Source organism: Bombus impatiens, unplaced genomic scaffold (assembly GCF_000188095.3).
Source record: "Bombus impatiens unplaced genomic scaffold, BIMP_2.2 scf_4015, whole genome shotgun sequence".
NCBI lineage: Eukaryota > Metazoa > Arthropoda > Insecta > Hymenoptera > Apidae > Bombus > Bombus impatiens.
The window spans coordinates 129,470-146,747 of NT_180434.1; the positions used below are offsets into that span (position 1 = coordinate 129,470).

A 17,278-nucleotide genomic window follows, 5' to 3' on the forward strand; every position below is an offset into this window, starting at 1 on the left:
CGCCGGAGCTTCCGGCCACCGTCTTCGAGCACCTGAGGCACTTGGGCAGCCAGGAGTGGCGGCGCACGAACTTCCTGTATTCCTTCCTCACCTGCAATGGCGAAGCAAACCCACCCCCCGAACGAAAGGTTTTTTTTTAACGGTGCACAAAGAACCAAGGCAAGTGCGAGCGCGCGTTCGTTTCTCGTTCGTTCACGTATGAATAATAATAACAATTAAAAGAAAAAAAAAAAAAGGAAAACGAATTGAAAAGTAAAGTATGATATAATCTTCCAGGATGACGATGATGATATACTTTAACGATGAACATATACTTTGATATATTGAGAAACATGAATATGTGATCGAGTTTATGAAGCATTGGTGCTGAATTTACAGATAAATTAGGAAAAGAGCGGTGCATCCTGCAGTGGCAACCAAAATATAAACGTTATTCAAATGAAAAGGAAGAAGATAACTGAATATAACGAGCTGCAAATCAGGCTACAGGATCCCGGTTAATTCGACAAATAAACGTGGGTGATTTTCGATTGCCACAGCACTTTATTTGAGACATCATTTGTTGTCATCGTGTTCTGTTTTGCGAGATACCATTACGATGTTTAGACTGCGTTTAACATGATTCCTGTCAAATGATCCTCTTGCTTATGGAGTTACTTGCTACTTATATAATACGAAGAATCCGCTTTCGTACATAGTGCATCGAATTCTTATGTTACAAGATCCTTGACTCGTGAATAATTGTGTTAACTATAAACCTTACGATAGAAACAGTTTTACAATTCTCATTATATAAAGTTCCGATTCGACAATTGCTTTCTTACTTTCCTTTAAACTTCGCGTTGACATTGCTTCTTGCTCTCGAAACGTTTCGCGGTTTGCTCGATACAAAATTGAAAAATATACGCAATATAATCAACCGAATAAATTAACATCCTGTTTTGTTTTTAATAATAATAATTATCGTAAATAATTGGTAACATTCTCTCGCAATAATTTTTCCCGCTGTTTAAGATGCCACTCGAATTTCGTTGGTTTCATTAACGATAAGAATGCACGACGAAAGATGAAAGAATGAAGGATGATTCAACGAGGCGTTCTAAACGTTGGAACGCGCGTTAACAATACCAGAGAGTTTAAAGTAAGGTGGACGTTTGGACCCCGACGTATTCCCTTACCTTCTCGTTCTGAACGCAATGGAACACAAAGATAAACAGCCCCTGCAGACTATTCAATATGGTGAAGATGTACGCCATCACGACGGATTCTTGGTTCAAGTAGAGAAGCCCGAAGGTCCAGGTGAGTCCCAGTAGAAATACTAAGACGATCGCTCCTCTCAGCCATGCCCTAGTCAGAAAATATCGATCGATGAGTCACATTGAAGCTAAAAATCTCAAGAACAAGATAATCGCGAGCGATGCTTAAAGGAACGTGAACGAGAGCTATGTGAATTTATCGGTATGAGGGATTTAGAGAAAAAAATATAAGAAAAAAAAGGTAACGAAGAGAGTGGGGGAGGGGGGGTGAAAGGAAACGATCTCTTTAGTCTCGTGCCATTGAAAGAATTAAGAGTAACGTGCTAAATGATCGATGATGGTGTGACTTTAATTCTAATAATTCCAATGCTACATTTGTCACGTTCTTATCGAAATGGAGCGGCGAGAACACGGAAGATTATCAGGAGACGGTGTTATGCACCGCAGTGCACGCAACATTTCGAGCTGCGCGATGCTAACGTGTACTACTAATGTTGCTCGTTTCTACACGCGTGCGCGTGTCGTGTACACACTCTTCAACAAAAGCATTAGCATCGTTAATGTTCTCGCGAGTCTCGAAAGCGGCTGGCGTCCTATAAGCATCGCACACAGTGTTACTATTTCTTACTTCTTTCCTCCTTCTCCGTATCGACGTTCTTACTATTTTTTCGCTTTTTCTTTTCTTTTCTTTTCTTTTCTTTCCTAGTTCCTGATCTACTAGAAACGATCAAGACTGCGGATCTACGGGAGGATCGGGTACACGAACTACACAGGTAGGCGGGTGTTTATTACTTCTAATCTCGCGCGTATACACTAAGCTACTCTCAAATCAGGCCTTATACCCGAAACTAAAGGATAAATACGGCATGCGGTTTAAGTCGTCGTATATGTACTCAGAGGAAAGGCAAACAGCGTGATGTAACTAAGAAATTCGGAGAATATCGATCGTCGCCACGTGTCAAGCATTATCACGAGGATACCACGCTACTTAAGCCATTGATAATTGCAAATTGCCCAGGCTTTTCTAAACCGATACAAAATAATATAACAATGAGGATAATAACATTTGCGATTCCAGTGAGTCACACGATCAATGATCGTTCGATTAAACGATCAGCGTGACTTTGTTTTTCCCGTGAACAGACTATGTACTACGTTCTACGTTCTACAGTCGCAAAAAAAAAAAGAAAAAATGATAAAATGAAACAATTATCGTATCAGTAGCTTTGAATTATTAACGAAAAAGAAACAAGAGAAAACAGTGAACTTGTTAAATGAAAGAATGGTGAAATTAAAGGCATGTGAAACGACGATTAGTAATAGAATGATGTAACGGTGAATGAACGAGATGTGGGTAATAATAAAAATTGGTAAATATCTTACAAGTGCGCTTGCAATTTGTTGGGAAGAGCATTCTCTTCCTTTCCACTACCAACCAACCACGCCATGCAGAAGAATGTAGAACAGTGTAGACAGAAGTGGGTAGAAGATTTAATACAAAAATGAAACAAGACAGCAAAGTTAGGTGATTGTTCCGGCACCATTTTAATTAATTGATTATTAAGAAAAAAAAAAGACAACTTATTGTTTCGCTAGTGCAGTACTCGATTCGTATTACTATACGTTATATACCTGCGTTAGTACGATAGAACATTTAGATACGTTCGAATTATTCGAAAGGAAAATAATGAAAATGAGGTACAAAAAAAAACGTAGAATGATTAAAAATGGGGAGGAAAACGAAACATAAAGAGAGAGAACGATTTTTTACGATAAAGCAATTTCGATAATAAAACGAGTCGAGTTTGCACGAGAATTTAACTACCGTCACCAACATTTTCGTACAGAAATTTATCAAGTTAATTAAATATTACTATCTCTCTCTTCATTCGACATAGTTTTGCCCGTTTCATTGAAATCACAGAAAACACAGGACGCAGGCTAATTATCATCGTACTCGTTCGATTGTTCGTGCGTCTAATTTCTCGTTGAAGCATGACTCGATTGTGACGGCATTTTTAATCACATGTGATACATACTTATTAACGAACGTTAGCGATACATGTATGTAATAGATATACATGTATATTATATATATATATATATAGAACGATACCCATATAGTACCTAAGATTTATAGCAATACAAGTGGTGTGTCGAACGAACGGAAATCTTGCGATCATTCCAACACAGTAAATTAATAAAACGGAAATATATAGAAACGAAAAGAACTCAGCATGGCCGCCAAAAAGATGCGTGACAATAAAAGACTCTCTTTCGAGAGATATCTTTAAGCAAGTAAAGCTTGCGAACGTGAACCGAAAGCACCAAACAAACATTTGGATTCTACTCGACGATAGGATTGATATATCTCGAATGTGTTAACGGACGGACTCGATCGATTACTTTAATATAGAGATACATAATATATATGTACAAATTCATTTGTTACGTTTCTCGTATTTACGGACAAACCCTGGAATTTCTAGGCTTACCTTGCGCTGGCCAATCGAGAGTGCTCCTTACTCTTCATCGCTACGGTCGTGTTTGCGTGCCGGCACATCATATAAATCGCCATCGATAGGAATACCAAGTTTGCCTAACAAGAAAACCGGATAACAGCTTCTGTATTGAACTTATTCTAAGAATAGAATATATAGATAGGTATATCAAATATTCATACGGCTTTACGTTTCATCGAAACACTCGATGCTTTAAAAACATTATTATATATTAATATAACGTGGATCGATTACGATTTATTTTCTATTTTTCTTGGCAACAGTCATCTTACCAGTATAACGAGTATCACTGGTCCAACGAAGCTGAATATGAAGTAGTTGTCCGCTCGTAGCCAGCAATATCGATCGGTACCGTAACTCAGAGGATCGATTATACAAGAAATGGCTACGACCAGCAACGGAGCACCGTAGGCGACTAGATAATACCAGCGTAGCCTTGATTTTTCTGCTTCGAACACCTCGATCAGCATGACGTATAATTGAAACCCTGCAAAAGAAAATCGAAAGGAAATCAAACTGGTACTCCCGTTTCGCCGAACCGTTATTTGTTGTTAGTTAATGCATGATTCGACAAACGGTAGTGTTGCGGATATTCTATTCGAGAGATACCTTCGAGAAACATCCAGGCGAATGCACAAAGAAAAAAGAAATGCAACAATCCAGCGACGATACCGCAGATAATTCTCTGATTCGTTTGTCCGATTCCGCAAACGAATAAAATTTCCGCGATCAGCAAGCACACACACAGATTCTTGTGGATGGTTGTTCTATCCGACTGTAACAGAATGGCAAGGTACGTTTGGTAGATGTTCGATCGATGCAGTCGAAGCTTTCGTGCTTTCCGATCAATGTAAGATTCGACACGGAATAATTACCTTTAGTCCGCGAAATAATTGGAAGGTCAAAATTGCCAGAACCAGGCAAACCACGGAAATGATACAGCCGATATAGGTGATGATCTGCAACGCGACTTGATGAGCAATATCCAATCTGACGGCGTGCACGTCCATTAGAACGGCGAAATTTGTAAGATGATTGCACTCGCACACTGTGTGAGTTTCGTTGGTTTTTCGTATTTCACAACCCTCCTCTGACCAAGCACTGAAATGGGAATTAAAAGTATGTAGGAATAACAATTATCCCTGTGTCAATTTCAAAGAACAAAATTTTATTACGTATCTAAATATTTTCCAAATAAACGACACTACGAACTAGCGAGACAGATGTAATTAGAAGAGGAACTCACCTTAAGATGTAATCCCAGAACACACAAGTCGGATTGGTGACGTTCTCAATGGACAGATGCTTGAAATAGACTCTGACAGGCTCGCTGAGCTGTATGTGCCTTCCTTTGCCCAAAGACGCGGAGATCACTTTACTATTTAGAAGCCTGGTCGTGTTCCTTTTCGGCAATGGCTGAGGGTCGTCGTTCATGACTAACGATGATACCTCAGCTTGCGGCTGTAAGATCTCCTCGAGCCTGTCAAAGGCCATGAAGACCAAACGGACAATGCCACCCTCGCTGTTCTCCAGCAAAGCTCCTCTGGTTAACTCGACACGATCGTTCGAAGCTGCCCATCTCTGTTGAGCTGCCTCCGTCGGGAACACTTCTAGATCATCGCCGATATTCCGGGCATCCAGAACGCGTACTTCCATTACTATTTAAAGAGATATGTGAATCGTAAACATCGAAGGATATCATGATACTTTTATATGGTGTAAACTAGTTTGGGTTGGATAAGATGTTTTATGCAATTGGAAAGAATCGAAGATATATATGAAATCCAATAGACAATGTGTTGAATTCTTTTATTTCAATTGGCGTTTTATAACCGGGAACTCGGGTTATTCTCGGTACCAATCATTTTGTTATAACCTTGGCCTTTACTCTCGAACATCCGAACGCAATACATATTCCGTAGAAACATGCCCACGTGGCGCATCGAAATAAAATTTATATCCTTGGGAAGGTATTTCGTCCTGAACAGGACGGCGCGGCGTTAACCGAACTCCGCAACGTTCGTCAATCTCGCGACCATAAAGTTCCGCTACTCGATTCATCTTCTCGAACGAACAATAAAACTAAACGCGCATATCTTTCTGTCTGTTATTTTTTCCTTGTTGTCGCGGTGTTTCGTTCATCGTATATTCCATTCGATCAGTCGTAAAAGTGACGTCTTCGGCTGACAAGAAAAATTCGAGAGGACTAAGCCCAGCGACGGTGGTAGCTAGTTTTCTGTTAGCACGAAAGAAAGAACACGGTCAGACGGGCGAATATTATGTTACATGGCATCCGGCCGGCTGTCGCTCATCAAACTTGTCTTCTTTTTACCCTTTACTGTTATGCTATTTATCACGTGCGGATCTAATGTTGGTGCTACTTCGTTCGACCGCGACGCAGAAAGTTGCTTCCAGCAGCCTCAATCACGACCGCGCGCTACGTTACTTTCAGGAAGTAAATCAAATTGCTCGTAATTTTCTCGGTGGTTTTGTTGTGTTAATGCCGGGTAGGAAGAGAGGTAAAGCTCGGGTTACAACATTATCCAGCTAGGTACCAGAGAATTACGATGGGTTTGAATCTTTGTTTTATCTACGCCGGATATTACCACCGTCGCATTCCACAGATAAGGGATCTAGATTTATGCGACCCGATGCTAAAGTCGGACCTACGATACTTGCATGTCCATTGTGCTAGACGACTCAACGTTAATTCGTTATACCGTCTGCCACTCCTTTTTACTCATCACGGCCCGTCGTCCTTTCTCTCAGGTCTTATCACACCATCTAAATTAGTTCGTGGCTAATTTTTCCTATAGACGTACCCTTGTCTATGATATAACTCCAACTAATTCGAGATTACGCGTCGCTAATTTAAATTTCCAATTACACTGCTTTCAAACGAATTACGGAAAGTTCAATTTGCCGCTCTAATTCAACAAGTAAAGATATATGTAACAATACTCACGTATGTTCCTCCCTTCATGAGTGATCGTTTTCTCGTGCATCAGCGTGTCGGCCAACAAAAACGCGTTCTCCTCGAGTCCGATCAATAAAGAGGTCGCGACTCTCATCTGCTCCTGATGGCTGAGATCCTTCCAAGACGCCATTTGCGCCTTGTCAAGCAGATTGCTGCCCGTCCTCACGACACCTTGCAGCAGCTCGGTCACGCTGACCTCCCTCTGATTCGCGTCTTGATACGTTCTTATATCTTGTGCCATCTTCTCCGCCATATTCTTGATGATCTTAGTCGTGATCATCATGTCACCACCATAGAGACCTCTGCTGTTGTTCGTCACTTGCGATAATTCTCGACTGATTCCGAGGATCACGTCGCCTTCTGTTACCCTGTTCTCTAGCGTGGTGAGCCAAACTGAGCGACACTCGCTCAGATCCGGACTGTCTCGATGCCAGAAGGCCGTGTCTGCTCTGGCCAGGCATCTCCAACGCGCCAAACCGTTAGCACCGCCTGGACAACTCTGAACAGCTACGTCGCCAGCTCTGGTCGTGTTCCACGACAGGTTCCTGGCTATCACCGGGGGACACACTTGTCTACCGTAGTCGTACCATTGGCCATTCGAGCTGGACTCTGGGTACAGCGTGCTCGGCACTGGAATATTTGAGTTAGTTACGAGCGTTAGTTGGCCTGTTACTTGGCTTTAGTTAATGGCGTGGCTTTAATGTGATTCTAGTGTCAGGTCCCCGGCGGACCGGAGCTTAGCTCGCGCGCAACATCGTATCGGGTCTGTGAAATGGAATTTTGGATACCCAAGGGTGTCTTAATCTTTTGCAGTGATTGTTACGAGTTGCCGAGTTACATCGAAATCGAACGTTGGTTAGCTGATACGATTTATACACTGACAGTCGTATTTCCCTGCTGTTTTAATACGCAGTTGTACATTTGCCGCAAAAGAAAAGAAAAAAACGAAACAGGCGATAGAATTTTGGTAATTAGGGATCGCTTTAGTTTCGGATATCTTTATAAAGTTACTTCGACGGTCTATCCATTCTTGGAACTCCCAAGTTTCTGACAGCTGCCTTTTGTGCGTTAACCCTTTCGGCACGATCGTTGGCTGTAATTGACAGCTGACAAGCCCTCGAGCCAACGTGTCGACTATAATCGGCCGATGATGCTTCAAATCATCCACTCGATAAGTCTTGTTTCACAGTGTAATTAGAGTGCAATATTTAATTACATTAATAATTCATCGATTTCACCCTTTCTAGGTTTCAGCGAGAAGTGATCGAACGATCGAACGAGAAAGCTCTTTAAGTAGCTTTCTGCTCGAAGCTGATGTTCTCGAGTACCGTCTCTCGATCACGACGATAAAATAAACGATACATTCCGTGCTCTCTTTATCAAAACGCCATCAACGCTCTCCTCTCGTTTATGAAGACCGCTTAAACACTCGAGAACTTACCAGTGGTCCTTCGACTCGTTCTCCAAGGAGCAAAGGTCGACGTGGTTGTGGCCTGAGTGGTTTCAGGAACAATCGGAGGCACCGCTGGTATATTCGCAGACGGAACGTTTGCAGGAGATATTAAGTCTTGGTCCACTTCGAGGACCTCCGTATCGACCGGTGACCTCGTCGACGTGGGACTACAAAATGAAAAGGGTTTGTCACTTTCAACGACGCTCGTGCAGTCCAACTTATCGGCTCTCGTCCAACTAACGACGTAACGAAAATATTTCCCCGTCGAGAAAACGTAATAAAATTCTGCTTTTAATGGAACGTTTCGATAACTTTATTTTTCTAGCTGACACCGAAAGAATATCCTTCGAATCGTAACAAAGTTACGTGACCATTGAACGTTAAAGAAAATCTTTATTATTTCACGATCCATTTCGAAATGTATCGTTATCTCCGCTATTAAAAATTACTATTAAACAAAATCTATAACGACAAATTATGGTTCGACAACGAATCGTTGAATCAAAGCTCGATAATTCAAACTAAACGAATTTTAAACTAAACAAGAGTATACTGACCTTGGCGTGGTGGTTATTGGGAGCGTCGGGGTGGACGGTGCCGGTGGCTGCGGCGGTTGTTGAGCCTGGGGTGTCGTAATCCTCGAGGGAGGCCTGACAGTCGGCTTAGCCGTGCTCCAAACGCTTGGCTGAGAAGCCATGATCCACGGAGGACTCGGACGGGACGTTGTGGTGGTTGTTGCCGCTGCAAGTGTTTCGTCGGTCTCGTTTTAGTTCGTCGAAAACGGGAGAAGCACACGGGTGGCAAAACGAAACACGGGCTGATGACGAACACGCGGAAAGAAGAGACGCCAACTTTCAGGGAGGGTTGCTCTCGAGGATGCTAAGAGCTCGTCTACGAGCTTATCGGATTCGAACGCCGAGTATAATTAAGAAGGAAAGTGATTCGAGGAGCTCGAAGGCAGAGCCGGGTAAACGAGCTTTTCGACTGAGCTCAAACGACGGGGATATTTTAAACCTCGTTGTAGGCTAGGGGGTAGGGATCAATCTCTCGCCGATTCTCATCGGAACGTTTCCTCTCTCTTACGGCCAGAAACTAACGATCGCACTTTGTTTCTCGTGGAATTGCCACGTCACGGTGAAAACCTCTTTAATCTCTTCGATTCAAGCTCGCCTTTTTATTTTCGAGTGTTCGGGGTCCGACGAGAAATTAATCGTCGCGATAGCTATCGCGATGGATGATTACAATGAAGTTTTAACATTTTCTTGAAACTTATTACCGAAGCTATTCGGAACAAACGACTTTCGATGGAAAGTACCTCACCGTGTTACTGTAATTCGTAATCGATATGGCAAAACATTGATTCGATAACGACGCTTAGAAAGGACAAACGATCGATGCTCTCAGAAACCGACAATAGTATCCTCTATGACCGTTCAAGCTCATTCCAGGATTCCCGTATCTCGAATATATATACGTACGCGTTCCATTACAAAGAGACATCCTTTGGTCTGGATGATTCAATGCATCGGTCGAACAATCGTGATGTTGTATCGATCGCGACAGAAATATTCCCGAAAACGAAAGGTCTTGGCCATTCGGTGAAGCGAGTGGAAGCGAGCGGCAGGATTAGCCTACCTTCGAGGCCGATATCGCGACTATATCTGGCCTAAGAGGAGAAAACGATCTTTAACCCAAGATGGCGACGGCAGTTAATCCCTGAACGGGATGGTCCGCGTATTTCGCGGTACTATCTCTATAGGGGTCATCTTTATTGGCCGAAGGGGTTGGCGATAAGGTAAAATACCGGACGTCGCCGATGTCCGTTACGATAGTCGGCTATGCAAGAGAAGGACACCCGTATGCATACAGAGGGACGGACGAGAGAGAAATAGAGAGGCTTTCTCGTGGTATCGGGGCTACCAACAGATCCCTTACTCCCTCTTGAATATACACGTCGGTTGGACCGATCTATCGAGCCTCCTGGATATCGATCAGACGAAGAGGATGTGTTTGGAAGCTGTAAAAGGCGAACAGAGAGAGCCATAGAGAGAGCAGAGGGTTGACACTTTATGGTCCAATAAGTGATTGCGTTGCTTGGTGGTTTTGGTAGGTCGTAACCGGTGGGTGTTAACGCTGAAAGGTCAGGAAAGTCAGCTTCATTCGTTCGCTGCTAGTTAGAGTCCGTTTGAACGTCGTAAAGTCTTCAAATACTAGCAACGATACATTCAGTTTATCATTCTATAGAACGTATGCGTATAGAGAGTCAATAGAGGTGATTTCCTTTTGAACATTTTAAAAAATCTCGATGTCTGGTTCTGTATATGTATTTTCACGAGTTTGTGAATCGAAAATGTTAAGCTACTCCTATGGTTATGATTACAATAACGTACGCTGCGTATGTCAATGTATATAATATGTAAATTGCTAGCAGTAAAATTGATACGAGTATTAATAATTGATCAGAGGCAAATTAATAGAAAGTACTGATGCGGATTTACTGTAACACGTTGAAACGTCGTTTCGTCACAGTCGAATCGCAGTATCATCGAGCGTAACGATCGACGTTTGCAGTAATCTTCCCTGCTTCTCTTGATCTCTCTGCTGTTTGCTCTTATTGGGTCGTAGAAGAGTTTCATTACGATACGAAACACGTCAGAAAAGTTGGACGTGCAGCCGTGTGTTCCTCTGCGTTACCGATCCCTACGATCGATTTCTCGATCGCAAAGATCACGTCTTCGCCAACCCTTCCACCTCTCTTCTTCTCTCTCTTTCCTCTCCATGCGATCTTTTCTTTTCTTCACTTTATACTTCGTCTGTCTGGAGAGTGCATAGCCGATGCAAGCCGCTGGAAGATCTTTATCGGGACACGGGCTCGCAGTTACGTGGGCAACGTGAATCATAAGCGCCGGCTTCGGGAAATTCTAATCGATTCTCGCGGTCAGTTGAACAGCTTTTTACCCGTACGCTATGTATATAAACGGCCTGATAAAAAAAGCGAATATCGAGTTCTAGAACATGAGAATCTCGAGATGCGTACCATCGTTCTCGAGAATCGTATAGATAAAAAATCGGCTCCTGAATTTTTTGCCTAATAATCATCGATATCGACGTCGGGGAAAAAACTTAACGATTATACTTGTTATCGAAAGATCAGCTGGTTTCAGAAAACGAATATAAAAATCAGAAACTCCTTCAGTTATAAATAGTTTTCTAAATTATTTTGTAATACATGTTGAACGTGTAATTGGTTGATTATAATTAACAAAAAGAAAAAAAAACACTATGAATTTTTAACGATAACGTATCATATTAATCCTTAAATAAAAATTTAAATAGGATCTCTTTAACGATCGAGTACAAGAAGAGTACAATTCGATTAATGTAATTTAAGTAATATTCTAATAATCGCAAAGGTTTCTTCTATATGATCTTGGAAAGGAATATGCTGAAAATGATCGCAAAGTCGGCGCCTATGCGATCGTTTGCCGGTATCTACGGAAGACCGTTCGTAGAATAAACGATACAGGGTACAGAGATATTACGAAGGGAAGGGCGCGTACAAAAATGGTGGAGTCTTACTTACCGGACAGGCAACGATAATGCGCCTCGAGGTACTTGTGCGTGTTGGGACAGGGATCGCCGAATTGCAGCGTCGATGCAACAATGCTGCAGTTCTGCTGGTCGTTGCACCTGGGTTGCGATTGGTCGGTTAACATGACAAACGTACACCCTTACCAAAGTGTACTGAACCATGGATCCTGTCCCTTCTCTCTTACCGTTGTGGATGCTCGAAGAGGGATATTCACGAATGGAGAGACTTTTTCGACAAAGTTTGTGTCTTTCGTTGCTTTTTCGCATCTCGAAGATTCACGTTTTTCTCCAAGGTATTCCGCGCGAGTTTTCAAATTTTTTAATCATATTTGTCCATTTAACCGCGTTTATCTTGGAAAAATCGTGATCCTGAGCAGCTTGTGTGTAACTCGACGAAGGAAGATTCGTCGGTCGAAAAGAAAAGTGTGCACCAACCTAGGCAATAGTACTGCGCCTCGATGTACTTCCCGGTTCCGGGACACGGGTCTTCCTCGAAAATCTCGCTGCGTACGTCCACCGAACAGGAATTACGATAATTGCACCTGTAATCGTCACGTGAGCAGAAAAGTCACCCCAGGGGACAATGATAAGTCACGAAGATTCGATGAAATGGATTTGATTAACGAGAATCAATGGCGTCGATGAAATGTGAACCGTGGCGATCTTGGAAGTATCCTCTAACTTCGAGTTTCAATGATTCTTTGACTCACAGCTCCAACTATGAAACTTTGCAAGGTATTTACAATCGAAAATAGAGAACATTTTTAAGCGTTTCGATGTTCCATTCGAACGTGATATTAGATTTTGTAATATGTTATTTTCAAACGAGTCGCGACAGCGTTCCGGGAGGAATGTTAGTAACAACAGATGTTCGATATTCACGAGGTACACGTGTTAGCAAATAACAACAGAACAATGAGTTAGTAGAAATAGAGATTTGCAGTAGTTGTAAAAGCGCAGTATACGTTCGTGGTAGGACAGATGAACTCGTATTCGCAACATCGTGCGTCGATCGTTTCGTGTTAATAGTACAACGGTGTGTATGTACAGTGATACGAGTATCATGCAGAAAACTTGAATTCTAAACTCAAGCGCGTTTAAAAATCTGCCTAAATAAAATGTTCTTCTCTCTTTTAATCTATAGTTTTCGTTCGCGATTTCCATATTTTTATTTAAAATCGTATACGATCGCCGATTAAACCGAAAACACCAAACGAAAGATTTGGTTCTTCTTTTAAACGTTGCACTTCATTCTTGAGTACACTCGTCGAACGAACGCGAAAGTATCGGTGCTACGAAATAGTAAACTTTCGAGAGGAATCCTACATTACAATTGCCCCTTCTTCCGAGCAATACTTTGCAAGTGCCTCCTTCGTTAAAGAGTACCTTATTGCCGTATTCGCGAGGAACTTTCAAAGCTTTGCACTCTTACAAAGCACAATGGAACGAAAAATCGCGTTCGACGATGACGCGTGGGAAGCCGCGTGTCTCCGACGACATCGGAGTTTTCTACTTATTTCCAAATCTTCAGTCGCTTCAAAGATGTTTTCGCCCGATTCTAATCCCGACGACGCGACGTTTCGTCATCGTTCGCATGGATCGCTGGTCGTTTGATTTAAAGCGAACTATAATCGTCTTACCAACGAAAGCAGCTTTCGCCTCTTAAAACAAAATCGTTCCATTAAAAATAAATCGATGAATTAAACGCGACCTTTCTTCTTTCTTTATATCTTTCGCCACTTCGGACGAAGTAAAAAAAGTACCTGGTGTCGCTTTCTGATGTTATTAGAAAAATCCCGTTGACGCGAAGGAACGGAAAGAGAGAAAACGCCCGTAACGAACCGATCGATGACGTGGAAGTGCGCCCGACTTAATGATCAGCATCGATGCGGCTATTAATTAACGTTTCATACAGATTTACACGTTCGTCTTGTTCCTTCTTTTATAGTATATTATGTTAAGTATTCTCGAACTCCTCGATCGCTGCGTCGATAGAATATTTATTCCGAGGTAATTTTAATTCTTTTGAAAGATAAATATGCCATATTTCATAACGTATCTACTCCATCTGAAGCACTGGATATTAGGTACCACTGTACTCTATATAAATAACTCTTTCCCATCTTCCTAGCGAGATTCCACGATATACTATATTTTACAACGAACGCGAACGTAGCCAATTTCCCACATTCACCACGATCAAACAAAACATCTCGCGTTGCTTCGTCGATCCCGGCGAACTCGTCGCTTCGATCCAGCCACGCCGTTTACTTTCTGCATAATACACGCACGCGGGGCTCCCGCCTTAGAATCGGTAAAGTGTGCACGGTTTAATCTCGATCGGGGGCGAGCCATTAAAGCGAGTGCACGGCCCATTGTTGGCCAGGCGGAGCGGTGTGCAGGTGAAAAGCCCACACACGACCTGTTATCGGTCCTCGTGGCAGCTACTATTTCAGAGGATTAACCGGCCTCTGCTTTTCACCCGAAATTTCATCCGAAAACCCCTGTTCTCCATCGTCTCGAAACAATTTTTTCTCTCCCTTCATCGAGGTTGAAACACGGATTTTCCGGGGGCGTGAACACGACGAACGAACAACAGGAAGGAAGGAAGGTAAAAGAGAAACGTTCCTTCGGGCGGGAAGGATTAATTCGCGCCGCTGACACGACGACAATCGATCGCCAACCGAAAGGGCGGGATTCCTGTTGACTTTGCTACGGGTTCCGGCCACGTCAATTTGTCGTGATTCGAGTGGCGTGTATCGACAGGCTACCGGGAACTTCTGGTTACTTCGTGTAATTGGCCCCGCTAGTAGATTACTATGTTATGGGAGAAGAAAACGGGACCGAAACTGTTATCGACAAATCCGGTTCGATTCTTGATTCTCACTTCTCGCACGTGCCTCTTCCACTTAACTTATGCTCCGTAAAAGGTTACGCTTCCTTGAATTCATTAAACGTAGCTGATGGAAAGCAAGAGCGAAGAAAAAAAAATTATACGAAGATCTAAAATTATATTTTAAACGCAGTAAATAAACGCGTATTTTCTCTCGACGATGTTGGTTCGTGTCGCGATGACGTCGCTCCCCTTTTCGTCAGGGATCGTCCTCCTTGCACGCGCGCCGCCAAATAGAACCACTGGCGAGGGTAAACGTAATTTCAGACGGATAAACTACGAGTGAACACGAAAAATCGCCATTTCGCGGATGTTGCGCCGCTCGTTATTAAGGCCTTCGGTTTCCTTCGACCCCTCTTACAGCCCCTTCTCCCTTTCATCGTTCGTTTCCATCTGAGTCGACATGCCGGTCGCGTTTGCCCGTCGTATCGCGCGACTCCTTTCTGCCTGGTGGTCGTGCTTTAATCATCGATTTCACGACGATTCAGACAAGCCTTCCGACACGCCTGGGCTGACCCCGGATTTAATACGTTTCGACCCGTTCACGGTTCGCCCCGTTATTTATCTGGGCCAACCACTGTTATTTTTTCACCGAGCCGACGCGACGTTTCGGCGCACGAAAAAGGAGTTTCAACCGCGAAAAGCCCGCCGCCTCGGCGCGACGTTCCGAACCGACCAACCTCTTTTATTTTGCGACCGCTTCCTGTCCAATTGCTTCCCCCTTCCCATATTACGAAGATACGCGTATAATCTATGCATGGAACTTTTGATCGACTCCGCATCGGTTTAATGACCGTTTTACGCGTTACAAAGAGAGCTCTCATCTCGTTTCTGGTACTGCATTAAAATTTCAATTTCGATGAACCCCTTTTTTTTCTCCGGTTTCACAACGCGTTTGCATGTCGATATTATAAATGATATTCCGATAGATCAGCGAAGAGAAGTATAATAGATAGTTGCCCATAGGTATTTACAGGAAAGTATGACCCAAAAAAGTAATCTATGTGCGCTTATTGGATTGTGGTAAATAGTATTCGAATGGTATTTTACAACAGAGTAGAAGAAAATGAAACGATTCTGAAAGTGGATTGAACGATCCACTTAAAGTAATTTAGTACGATCGAGCGTCAGACATTTTGAAATGTGTAATTTAGCCAACGGGAAAAACGCTAGGAATCCTTAATGAAACTTGTCTATCGTTACGTCGAGTGGTTTTACCGTGCATGCTTAGACACGAATCATATAGCTCCGTCGTTCATCTTCGCGATTTAACACCTTCAAACACAGACGTATTTACATTCCGCGATATGCAAAATTTATCGTTATCGTTATACATATCCGCGTGCCTCAGGTTAGCTCGAATAATTTACGGCTATTTCGAACGACCACCGAAACATCGCCTGTAAATGTAACAACGCGTGAATTATACAACAGATGTCAAAAACAAAGGAAAATCCGATTCCAGTAAAATTCTTGTTTTAATATATTAAAGAAAGGAAACGATTAAAAAATTGCCTTCCCCTCCTGCTGAGAGAGACGGCCATTAAAAAACGCCGATTCGATCTAACTGCTAAATAAAACTCGGACCTAAAGTCTTCCGCAAAAGTTTATTCAAATGATAGCTCGAACCCGGCGTTTTTCTCCTATCTAAAATTCTGCCCGATGATTTACGATATCCTTATTTATGCACCTGGCGTTTAATAACGCCAAAGGGAACGGCCACGACGCTCGACTGTCACGCGACACCTCGTCGCTTTAACCTACGTTTCGCGAGCGGAACTTTTGTACAAACCCGATCTCTTATTAAAAAAACTAAATATTTATCGATTATTCGATGAATTTTACAGGACGTATGTAATTCCTGTTTTCTATCCTTTGTACTTTTACTCGAATTAAAATCTTGTTATATTTTCATGCGATCTTTCAAGCGGTAATCGAATTGTATGAATCATGAAACGAAGTTTCTAAAACGTTTCGAGTAATTAAAGTTGAAGACGAAAATGAAGAATTACAACCGACACGCGTGAAAAATGCAATGCATTTACCGAAACTATCTAAACGATCTACGTAAACGATCGATGGTCAAGTTTTTTGGTCGATTAGATGACACGAAAGTGCCATTCGCGTGGAGAATGACCAGGCGAAATGAGATTCGTGACGATGGCGTGGCTACATAGATTCTGTTTTAACCGGAAACGCGATCGAAATGGGCGGAAACGTCGGCGGATCGGTACGAGGGAAGCAGAAACGTGCTACGCGATTGATCGAATGACGGTGATGGCGCTCCCGCGCGAAATTAATCGAACGTCGAAGAACGATTGGCCTTCTCTCATCCCGTTGCTTCGAGTGTGGCGTGTATCGACGAAAAATCAATTAACCAAGCCCCGAGGAAGATTATGAAAAATCGTTTCGGGGCTGATTCGCGTGGCCGTATCTGCGTGGAATCGCGAGGTCGTAACGCAAGTCGAGTCACGCCTACGGTTTCGTCGTTCGGAAACGTACCGGCAGGGGAGAGAAATGCGCGAACAACACACAAATCGAACGAACGGTATACACATGCGGCGGCGGCGGCAGCGGCGGCGGCGG

At 42.8% G+C, this 17,278-nt stretch overlaps 1 protein-coding gene and 1 long non-coding RNA gene across 7 annotated transcripts in view; one reads left to right on the forward strand and one right to left on the reverse strand.

The window, feature by feature from the left end:
- Positions 1 to 17,278, reverse strand: part of LOC100743363 (latrophilin Cirl-like) — a 378,777-nt gene that overhangs the window by 15,656 nt on the left and 345,843 nt on the right. For 4 of the 6 annotated variants that reach the window (XM_033324565.1, XM_033324561.1, XM_033324564.1 and 1 more), the window contains 12 exons: positions 11,792 to 11,898; positions 8,766 to 8,949; positions 8,197 to 8,375; positions 6,744 to 7,385; positions 5,025 to 5,436; positions 4,654 to 4,879; positions 4,388 to 4,553; positions 4,051 to 4,265; positions 3,752 to 3,855; positions 2,640 to 2,684; positions 1,179 to 1,347; positions 1 to 91 (listed from right to left, as the gene is read on the reverse strand). In XM_033324565.1, the coding sequence (XP_033180456.1) occupies positions 1 to 91; positions 1,179 to 1,347; positions 2,640 to 2,684; positions 3,752 to 3,855; positions 4,051 to 4,265; positions 4,388 to 4,553; positions 4,654 to 4,879; positions 5,025 to 5,436; positions 6,744 to 7,385; positions 8,197 to 8,375; positions 8,766 to 8,949; positions 11,792 to 11,898 (2,540 nt within the window). Of the gene's footprint in view, positions 92 to 1,178; positions 1,348 to 2,639; positions 2,685 to 3,751; positions 3,856 to 4,050; positions 4,266 to 4,387; positions 4,554 to 4,653; positions 4,880 to 5,024; positions 5,437 to 6,743; positions 7,386 to 8,196; positions 8,376 to 8,765; positions 8,950 to 11,791; positions 11,899 to 12,234; positions 12,342 to 17,278 lie in introns of all 6 variants that reach the window. The other 2 variants (XM_033324562.1, XM_033324563.1) reach the window with 2 other exon arrangements.
- LOC117152508 lies at positions 85 to 3,882 on the forward strand. The gene is made up of 3 exons (XR_004462899.1): positions 85 to 515; positions 1,015 to 2,029; positions 3,746 to 3,882. It is a non-coding gene; the product is annotated as an uncharacterized LOC117152508 (long non-coding RNA).